General features: G+C 37.5%; 1 protein-coding gene and 1 pseudogene across 1 annotated transcript; both read right to left on the bottom strand.

The window, feature by feature from the left end:
* Positions 1-5047: 5047 nt before the first annotated feature.
* Positions 5048-8441, bottom strand: LOC145894154 (uncharacterized; annotated as a pseudogene).
* Positions 8442-11114: 2673 nt separating this feature from the next.
* On the bottom strand, positions 11115-11495 carry LOC145895692 (uncharacterized). Its single transcript, XM_082984483.1, has one exon. It carries the CDS (start codon positions 11493-11495, stop codon positions 11115-11117), a length of 381 nt encoding a protein of 126 aa, XP_082840609.1.

The following is an 11495-nucleotide window of genomic DNA, read 5'->3' as shown; positions in this document are numbered from 1 at the left end:
CACTCGTTGCTATAGCTCGCCACTTTATTCAACTGCGCCTCGACCGATCTTAATTATCGGCGAGGCACACACCGACATGCATCACCAGACACACGGACACACGTGACCACAAATACAAAATCGCTACAATGCCCCTCCAACTAACATAATTTCGCCCTCGAAATGAAACGTGGTACATTTTACACACATAGTCACACTACAACACATAGTCACGCAAATACGCCGGTAAACGTCGCACCCGTCCGCGGAGGGACGTTCCACCGTCCTCAAGGGGAGAAATGTCTGTGTCCGATGTAGTATTTTCATCGGAGTCGAAGTGCGATTCCTCCTCCTCAGGTTGTACACTGTTAACAAAAAAGGTGGTATATGCCACCTTTTTTGGTGGTTCACCACTTCCACCTTTAGGGTGAAAGAAACAATTCCACCCTTAAAGTGAGTTTTTTAACCACCTAAATTTGGTGGAAATATCAACAACAAAACACCTTTGTATGTTGGTGGTTAGGTTGAAACTGCCTTTACTTGTAATTCATTTGTTGCACACCACTTATTTTACTTAGTTTTATTGGTTACCACTGCGGTCACAATTTGTTGACGAAACGAACCACCGACAGTGGTGGTCTGACATTTGGCAATTTGTACACATAAACAGCCAAGAAGGTGAGACATTTGTTTAACGATGACGAAAAATTGATGTCAAATATCCAGTATAGCGACATTATTAACGTTATAGCAGACTGAACAGACAAAACATCTTGTATCATGCACCCGTCCACTGAAACAGTTATTGTTTTTGTAGCCGAACAAAACAATATAGTTGGATATGGTGTCTTGGCATCCTAGAAGAAAAACAGCAAATAAAATATCTTTTCTACACAGTTGCAAAAGAGCTTACCTTATCAATTGCCACAAGATCTTCTACATTTTCATTGAAGATCGTGGGTAAGGCCAAATAATTGCTGTCCTCACCTTTAAAATATTGTTCTTTAATATTTTTTAAATTCTCACGACAAGAAAAACATTTGTAATGACCCACAGTGTGGTTAAATACTGATTTTTGTTTGTCTCATAGAAGGTCTATGGCCAGCATAATAAAAACAGTACAGAAATGGTCACAACTTTTTGGGATGACATTATAACATTGTTGTTGGAAATAATTGTGTTAACAGTTTATAAAAAGCCACTGTATTATTACAATGCCCCCAAAATTGTGATTATTTCCAGTGTTTTATAACTGTGCAGTTTGTGAAAATGGAAAAGCACAAACTAACTTGAAAGCTGCCTCATAGCTTCGGTCACATTCCTCCATTTGATATATCTGAATGACTTGAACAGTATTTCCTCATTTTGAACAGCCAATTGGGTTTTGATTAACATTTCCATTTCATTTGTTACCTGTTTAACAGTAATGGTTATTTTGGTTAACATTACAAGTTAGTGATGAAACCTCGTACCCAGCGAAGTTTTTTTAGTGGTGGATATTCCTCCAAAACATCTTTGACTGCTTTGCCTTTTACTATATCTATCCTTCTATGACTAAAGGTGCGCTTCATTCTGTCCTCAATGCCTTCCAATGAGGGATTGGCTTTCTTTGACTCATTTAGCAACCATTTTTTGTGCGAATGCAAAGTACTTTCATTTTCACCTTGCATTGTATCAAAGTTTTCTTTCTAAAATGCAAAAACTACAGTCAAACTTTCACAAAAATATGACTTACATGTACAACAAACCAAATCAGTCTTTCTCCTCTTGCTAAATTCCTCATTACTAACTTCAACTTCTTTTCATTTTTCATGCCCATATTTTAGCCTCATTTTATTCCGATAATCAGAGGTAGTAAGGTTCCTTCTGTTATCCTTGAACTTATCTATTAAAGAATTTTTCCACAGGGCCAATGTTAAAATGAATAACAAATTGCTTGACTAATAGGATTTTTCATACATAATGGCATCCTGCTGAAAACCGGTCCCGTAACACAGGGTATTTGTCAATCAAACCTTGAAGTACACTGTTATATTGTTGCCTCTCTGGGTACCTTAACAACATACATAGCACACAAACAATGTTAAGTTTAGTTTGAACTAAAGTGCAACACTTACATGGTGTGGGCAGACAAGTCGTGGTACAAAATATTCACAATTTTTCTCCGAAGGCCTGGGGGTACTGGCTGGCCGAATTGCATTTTTTTTATTGCTTCATTAATTTCCGAGGGAAATGCAGGCAATTCATGAGTAAGTGGCCACTTTTTGGTGCTTGAAGTTGGCAGTTCAAATGACAAATCGGACTCTGAAGATATTGGCACAGTTGCTTCTGAACCAACTATGGAGGATGTATCAACATTAATACCTACAAACAAAAATGTAGGTTACAAGCCACAAAATATCTCAGTTTAATATCTCCCACCATCAACAACCCTCAACTTTGCCGGGGGTTCAGGTATATTGCCTTCACAGTCAACCCAATCTTCAAACGTAGTGTCGAAGTACTGGAGTATGCGGTTCTCCAACTTTATTCCAAATAATTTTTCAACAGGTTCAACACCACAGGTTTTCAAATTTGAATTCAAAATCCTCTTGGATTCTTGATAGGTTATGTGATACATTTTGTATAAACACTAAACTTCTACAATGGTGAAGACATTAATTAGTCAAGACTCATGTTTGTTTTGAAAACAAACCACACACATAAAACAAGTAAAAGTACTCAATAGGAAACTTAACAGGCTGGAAAGCTCACTTTATAAAATAAAAGACATAAAAAGATGTTTCCCAAAGTTTTAAACATTATAAACAATAAACTGCACACATTGTTTCAACATGCAAGGTCTCATCATTGCAGCTGGTGAATGTTGCACTGGACTTGCTCGTAAGCCAGCTGGGAACAAATATTTCACTTTGTGGTAGTACAATCTATTCAGTACTCATGTGTACTCAACAGATTGTACAGCCACAAAGTGGCAGAATTTGTACCTGGCTGACTTACCAGCTGGTTGAGCGCAACATTCACCAGCTGCAATGATGAGACCATTTAGGTTGAAACAGTGTGTGCACTTTTCTCTGCAGCTAAACACTGTGTTGTTTGAACAGTTTAAAAATCAATTAAAGCACATTTAGGACAATAAACATGCAGACTCTGGTTGGAAAGCACTGTTGTACATACAAATAATGTTAAAATAGAACACATTATTCAGCACTAGTTTCCTCACACGGTATGGAGTAACGCATTCGTATTAACTGCCGTTCACCAACATTGTACACATCAAGAGCATGTTGACACAATTCTTTTCCTACCTCCAGTAAATGCCAATGTGAAGTAGGAGAAACATGGTATGAATGGTAATGACAATCAAATTGCTCAACACACCAAATTTTCCCCAACATTAGCCAACAATTATTATGTATTAGGTTTTCACATTCAAAAAACACATACTCATTGTCAATTACGTACATATCACCAATTTTGTAATGTCCACAGTCTATGTGAACTTCACTTGCAACTGTAAGAGTAGCAATGTTACTATCTAAGTTGCACAAAACTTTAAGTTGAGGAAAATTTTGCACTTCCGTCTCTCTTTCTCTGACAATAATCGGTAGGTCACACATACAAGTAGCTTCTGACTGTTCCCAGCATTTTCTGAGCTGGACTCTGTTGGAAATGGTGCGACAAACATTACGGTAGTTGTGAGACTGTCTTATCACTTTTTTAAGTATTTGATGAAATGCTTCAAAGCGCATACACCATAGTCTCCGTAGTGGTCCAAACTTAAAAATCATTCGAGGGTAATGCAACAAATAGTGGAATTTTGGTGTAATGTAGGTTGGTGCAAAATCTATGAAGATCAAATAAAATTCATGCACAAGTGAATCCAAATAACTAATCCAACCTGGAGCAATTTCAGGTGCCATAACAATGTCACAAATTTTTGCCAAAAGCAAATAGACCTTCCAAGCAAGGCATTCCTTTGGTACACGATTTCCTATTAAAAATGGTAAAACTCTAAATAGACACCACATTTGGGATGCACTTGCGCTTTGCCCAGTCCCCCTTATCCATGCAGTTGGCTTGTTTTTTATGTCACTGTTACCAAACTTAAATTTGGACAAATCAATTTGAACCTGGTTTCGGGCCAAAATCCTTTCATTAATTAGACAATTTATAACTGCTTTGACTGTAGCAGGGATGACTCCTTCAAACAGATCGTGCATAATATCTGGTGGAAGTGAATCTAGCACTGAAAATGATTGCAAGGAAGAAAACGGTGGGAAAGATCGCACTCCATACACAGATATAAGTGATGGATCTTCTTCTACTGATTGCATGTGGTACAAATGGGTTTCAGTCGTGCGAACACAAAACTGGGATTCATGATGCTTTATTTTTATGTCATTGTACTCGCACAAACAAAACCTACAAATTTTACCACTGCTGAAACACCTTCTGAATCCTCTCCTATGTCATGACTTCCTAAGTTATCTGCAGATATCGTGCTTAATCATCCAAAAAAAATTTTCGAAGATTTATCAGGCAAAACAATGTTTATGCGGGCCCCTTTAAATACCGCAGTACACCAGTGCCTCCAGTGCCTCTAAAATGCTATTGTAGGCATCGTAGGCGTTGAGTCTACGATGCCTCAACTTGATGCCTACAAATGCCATCCGGGTGCCAGCCAGTGTGCGTTTTAGTGTGACCAGTGCCTTTTCGTACCACGTGTGGAAGACGTTGATCGATGCTCTTTTATATTGTTATCTTGACTGTGTTTATTTGTTGTGTGAACTGCTCTTTCAAGTATTTGCTCCATTGCATGCCGGGTATATACATCTGATAGGCCTGTGAAGTACATCTGTATGGTCCAAGCCGATGAATATGAATACGCACAATCCAAACATGCACTTTCCAGAGTTGGGGAATCCAAACTGATCGATTTTGCAAATTGGTGTTGTTTGTGTGTCAAAATGCAAGACTGGTCTAGTTTTGTGTAGTATGTTCCTGTTTTAATAATATTGTACCACATGTGGAGCGGTAGTTGCTGAATCTTCTTGCTGTGTAAACAACTTTTTCGGCTTGTTACTTATCTAAACGACGATGAATGTGTCGTGCGAGTTATTCACTATGCTAAAGCTGACTTTATACTGAACACATGAGTCCATTTTTATATGATTAATTAATGCTACATTTCTATTCAACATGATGCTCAGCTTTGACTTATTGCTTTGTAGATTTTGTGGGAGTCGATGCGGATGCCATCATACCATTTCAGTAATCAACAGTTTGGTACTGATCACCAACTCACCAATATCTTTAAATGTGCTAGAATGTTTAACATCCCTGTATGAACTGATATTTTACTCAAGAAGCTAGACCTTTATTTGTTGTATCAGTAACCAAAGTCTTATCTGTGAATCGGAAATCATGAATGAAATGAAATTAAATCCAAAAAGCTGCTGTTTCTGCAGATATAATAAAAGAAACAAAATACAAAAGAAGAGAACATAAAGAAACTGTTTCAACTGGTGGACTTAGTGTGGTTTCTTATTTTTTCTGCTGCATGGTTTTTTTCCTGTTTGTTTTGGTGGAATTTTTGTGCAAAATGTTTTGTTCTTGGATACAATGTGATCATTTGCACTAAAAGTTTTCTTCTGAAACTTTGAGAAGTGTTCATCTTTTTCTTTTTTGGTCAGCATTGTCCAATCATTGTAATTTTTTTCAAAGATGGAAAATTGTGGATGTAATATGTACATGCCGCATCTCACAAAACTCCTATGGACATCTGTGTACATAGCCTGTATCATGTTGTAAATAATACATATTAGGTTTGGAATTTGCTTTCTTTTCCATTCAGTTTCAACTTTTAGCATGAAATTTCCACTTTCACAAGTATTGTTTGTCCATGCCTTATCATTTACCAGTTTGTATGGCCATACTTTATGTTTTAGGCTTGGAATCATCCTGGTCTGTACATAGTGGTATGCATCTGGAACATCATTCAGACAGTAGTCCAGGCAAGTTGCTTCTTTCTGTTCAAATTCTATTTGATCTGTCGCTTTGACTACATCAAATATCATATTTGTCAGCTTATTTCTTACTGTCATGTTGGCCCCAACTTTGTCACAAAGGTAAACTTTTAGATTTTGTTTTAGGTGGTTTAAACAAAGTACATGCTGTGCATTTGGAAAGGCTGTCTGGCATGCTTTATGTATTGCCTTCTCATCATCACTTCCAAAAACTAAATTATCTCCCATGCCCAGCTCCTGCCGAAGATGTGTGAAGAAGGTGTTATATGTTTTTGCATCAGAGTGCAAGTGCAAGAATGTAGGTCCAAAGAAAATTGGATGATCCTGAGTATCTGCTCGTATAATGGCAAGGTGTTTAAAAACAGTGCACGTTGCAAAAATTTGTCCAAGGTTGTATGTCTTGTCAATTCCTAGAACTGTTTTGCCTGTCATACAGAATCGCCGCACATCTTCCATTTGATTGGTTGTATACAGAATTGATGAAAAAGGTTCTTTTTTTGTTTGAGCTGCTTGTTGCACAAATGGGTGTGTGGTCACCATATTAATTACTTGTAGGTATTCATCCGCCACATTAGAAAAGGTACCTTCATCAGAATTTGCTTTGCCATTGTGTTTGAAATTGTACATTTGTTGTAAGTTTCTAGGTCCTTTGGTGATGTCATTAAATTGATTTGCATTTAATTGTTTAACATATGCCTTTTTAGGAGGAATTTTTTTAACATGTCCTTCATTTCTTCTGCTGATTGTGAATTTGTCTTCACATATACCTGCGAATGTTTACTGTTGCCATGAGGCTGATGGCCAGGAAATTGACCAAGATATTCTGCAATTGCTGCTGTTGTGCAAGAATCTTCTATCCAAGATATTTTGCGTTGGTAAGACTGGTTTGATGCTAGTTTTGTGTAATAGGTTCCTAGTTTAATGATATCATGCTTTTCTGGTTGAGGATCTAGTTTTTCGAAGTGAACAGTTTTGTTGCTTCTTCTTCTTGTGCAAATAAGATTGTTTTTGCAAAACACATTTTTTAGTTGGCCACCTGTTTTTAAAAAGTAAGTGTAAAAAAATGCCCCAGGCTTCCATGCCCCACAATCATCATCAAAGTGACGCATCTGGCCACATTTTCTTTTGGCTGAATTTAGTTGATTATCAAAAACGACAAAACAGTTTTCTTTTTTGCCAGCAGGGATCATTGCAGCCTGTTTTACACCAATTTCTGTCAGCATTTTAATAACTGCTTTTTGAGAATGACAGCTGTTGTTTGGAAGTGACTGCAACATGTGAATTTTGTCAGGTGTGTACTTGTTTTTCTGGTCATTGCAACTATATTCACTTGCTTTTCTTTTTAATTTAGGGCTGGAATGATTTGGAGGGGAACATTGAAGAGGTGTTTTGGTAAAAAGGGCCACAAAATGATTTGGCAACCACATCTTGTGAGTGGTAGAGCACACTCGACTCCACATAATGTGTATTTGTGGTGAACAAACTTTTTGTGGCAGATACGTGGTTGATAGTATTGACACCACTGCATCATTTGTTCCATTGCATGGCGGGTATAAACATCTGATTGGCCTTTGAAGCACATCTGTCAAAGCTAATATGGTCCAAGCTGATGAATACGTGCCTGGAACCGCACAGTCCAAACATGCCCTTTCCAAAGTTGTGGAAACCAAGCTAATTGATTTTGCTGATTGGTGTTGTTTGTATGTGTTAAAATGCAACACCATTTGCAGACAACAAACAACTCTTAATCTTAACGCTAAACTTTCATTTCTACACAAAGTTAAGCTGATTGCATTGAACAGACAGTTGCCATCTGGAGTGGTTTTTACTGCCTGTTTATCTTCGGCTAACCCATACTTATTTATTAGCTCCTGTGCATAATTGTCCTCACTGTACTCTTCATTTCCCATTTGTGATGGGAAGTTTTGTTTTCCCAATATGGTTGCCTGAAGTGCTGCACATGCTTTCAAATCGTTGTACCCTTTTTTGGCTGCCTGTTATATAAACACATGTTTGATAATTGATATCTGAAACTACTAAAATATTTGCAAAGAACTAATATTCGCTGCGCTTTCAGTGTTGATACCCAACATGTGGTTCTATGTAGTATCAACTGTCATTTTGCACAAAGTGTTTAGGTACAATTATTTCCAAGTGTTGGTAAAAATATAACTTTACCTTTGTAAGTCTCATTGCAAGTATTTTCATATCTTTGTTGCTTTTACATATTGTGCAAATGTATGGTTTGTCATCTTGTCCCATTTCTTTCAATTTCTCTTTGTGTAGATTTTCGTAACAGGCATGGTGCCAGGTTTCACATAGTTCGCAAAGAATGCAGTCTTGTTTGTCGGTACATATATTTTTACATACACCACAGTGCACATCCATTGTAAATATTGAAAATGAAAACCTGCAGTTGCACCATTTTGTAAATAAAAACGAATCAGTTATTCATAGGTTAGCGTTAGGCAGCAGGCTAGTACGATTTATTCGTGCGTCTATAATGTTATGCAAAGGTGTTTAGGTCAGTGACTTTCGGTAAATTGAAGTAATTGTAACATATTGGCTGTTAGTAACAATCATCGCAAATATATCTTGAAATGTCATGTACAATTGCAGACATCGTTTGCTCTGTGGTCCTGTGGGGCCTCAAAAGCACTAAAGCGTAAAGACACGTGCGTCGTTGGCGTTGAGGTCGAGCGGTACTTCGTGCCGATGCGGGGTCCAAGAACACGCTTTAAAACTGAGAATTCATTCGCAACGGTTGTTTTATAGCCCGGGTTGGAGGATGTGGGGGCAAAGTAGCCAGGTAAAGCGAATCTTTCTAATAACAGAGTTAGCGATAGTCTTATTTTTAAAAGTAACTTGTATCAAAAGGTTCGAACCGCTTGTTAAACGGATTTAATTTCATTTTGATATTTTTCATTCGGCCCAGTTTTGGTATGGGTATGTAAAATTTGACGCGAGTTGTTTAAAGATTTAATTTATAACCTTAAAACGTAATCACCACATACAAATCTTTTGAAAAACGAATAAAATTCTACGACAACACAAACGTTTCATGTTTGATCATACTGTGGTTTCCTGGTGGAAAACCAGGCCGGTGCGTAGATAATATTAAATTATTAAATATCTAAAAAACCTGTTTTAACTATGCAAATATTGGCTTCCACACACACAAAACAAATAATTCATGAAATGAGTGTCAATCAATAGTTTGCTTGTACAATTTGAATATGTGTTGTGATGTCATAGAGACTTATTATGTCGTTCAGATAAATGCAACGTAAACGTGGCAAAGACACATAAGTTGCACTGGAGGCACTGGTGTACTGCGGTATTTAAAGGGGTCCTGTTTATGCCACATTGTTCGAGTTGTAAAAGGTCGTCTTCCAGTCTTTTAAGCACTGGTTTGTAACCAAACTTTTTGATAGCTGAACTTTTAACCACTATTAACAAGTGAATGTTCCTTAAATTAGACCTGTATTTCGGTTCTATGTTTCCAACAGTATAATAAAAACACAATATCTTGTGTATCCCACGTGAGCTACCAATTGGGTTACATAGTTCTAATTCGTCACAGTACAAGTGGATTCTCAAAAAATCCCTGTTGCCTTGAAAATATTTATCACAAGAAAATGTGTTTCCATCTGAATAGTCACACAGTATGGATGAATCTCTATTATTTGACTTGAACATACTTGAAAGCACATCAACATGAGATAGGTAAGTTTTCAGGGTTTCTAAAATTGGAACGTATTGAAATGAAATACCTTCGTCAAGTGAAATTGTTAAAGATTCAACAAATCCTACAGTCTGGCAAAATCTTCTGTAATTTGCTTCACTCTTCAAGGTGTCCCACATTAGTGGTAAACTGTCATGGTATGCACCCAAAAGTCCCACAACTCCATCCATAATGGATTTAAAAACCGAAATGGGCAAAGTAAACTTTTCCCGACACATTAAACAAAATAAAGCAAATTTATTCTGAAATGACAAACTTAACTGTGATGTGTGGTGTACAGATTCAACATCAGATTCCATTGCATCATCAACAGTTGTTCTGTTAGTTGCATCAATACGTGCAGAGATACTTGCATGGTTATTAATGGTTGTATTATTAGATGCACTGTTATGTCGCAAGTCATGATGTCTGTACAAATGCATTCGGTATGCATGATAGGAGGAGGATCTTGCTACACAATTTCCTACTTTGCATTTAAGACCACATTGGTATTCTCTTTTACTATGCTCTATTCTCAGATGGTGCAACAAAAGTTGCACGGAAGAACTTGTGACAGAGCACGATTCTAATGGACATGGAATTGGCATCGTGCTGTTAAACGGAATACTTTAGCTTTTGTAATACACAGGTTGTGCTACTAGTGTTCTAAATAAATAAATAAATAATAGGACGTGCTTTGTCGTGCCAATCGCGTTAAGTGCCGGGTCGCCAAGTTATAAACACCAACTGTACTTACCCAACTGGATTCTCCTTGGCACGTTCAGTTATGATTACGCTTACGCTGGCGACAAAATGACCTCTGCTAATGTCAAAGTAATGACCCGGATGTGCTTATTAAGCTTTATTATTTATTACCCGGATGATGTGACTTGCATTAAATGTATCTGCGAAATCCAGTGACCTCTATGTCTAATAGAGATCAGTGGTGAAACCATGCATCTTTACTATCATATAATACTAATAATTAACACTTGCCTAACTTTTCATTATTCCAAAACAATAAAATTCCGAAAAAGGGAATTGGAAAAAAAATCTTAACCAAGGAAAAAATATGGTGACAACGAAAACGACACTAGTGGGGTAGAAAAACTTAAATAATTTTTCGAGAAGTTTGTCCTGAGGTTATAAACTGCCGTTATAAGAAGGTGCTCTGCCAAATTCCACCTTTTATTTCTGTAAAGAAGGTGGAAAATATGGAAAATTAACGTTGTTGTAATGTATCTACCCCCAGAAAAAGGTGGATTGAATAAATTTACCCACAAAAAGGTGGAACTGAAAAACGTTCCACCTTTTTCATTTACAGTGTAGCCAGTTATTAGGCATGGTTTCTGCCTCGAATCCCCTTAACTGGTCAGTGTGTATTACCTTTGGTGGTACAAAGTTTTGGACAACTTCCGTATCACCAGGAATGGTCCTGTCCACCCTCTTCCGAGTTTCTGCTTCCCAAGCGGTGGATAGTAATACCACAAAAACTGGCCAACGTTAAATTCTTGTGGTACAACTGATTTGTAGTATGTCTTCTTCTGTCTTTCACTGGATCGTTTCAATTCCCTTCTGGTCAACGCGTACGCGTTTCGTATTGCCTGACGCATATCTTCCACATACTGACATCGACATGCTGTATCATGGTGATTCGGAGGAAGTCCCCACATCAGATCCAGAGGAACATTTACTTCCCGTCCTAGCATAAGTCTGTTAGGGGTGTATTTGGTGGACTCGTGGACCGATGATCTGTAAGCCAT

The sequence above is a fragment of the Ascidia mentula genome, chromosome 3 (genome assembly GCF_947561715.1).
Source record: "Ascidia mentula chromosome 3, kaAscMent1.1, whole genome shotgun sequence".
Lineage (NCBI taxonomy): Eukaryota > Metazoa > Chordata > Ascidiacea > Phlebobranchia > Ascidiidae > Ascidia > Ascidia mentula.
This window is presented reverse-complemented; position numbering and strand designations above follow the sequence as displayed.

Excerpts from the sequence above, each read along its gene's own strand:
- LOC145895692 (XM_082984483.1), bottom strand. The coding sequence starts at position 11,495 with ATGGCTTACAGATCATCGGTCCACGAGTCCACCAAATACACCCCTAAC.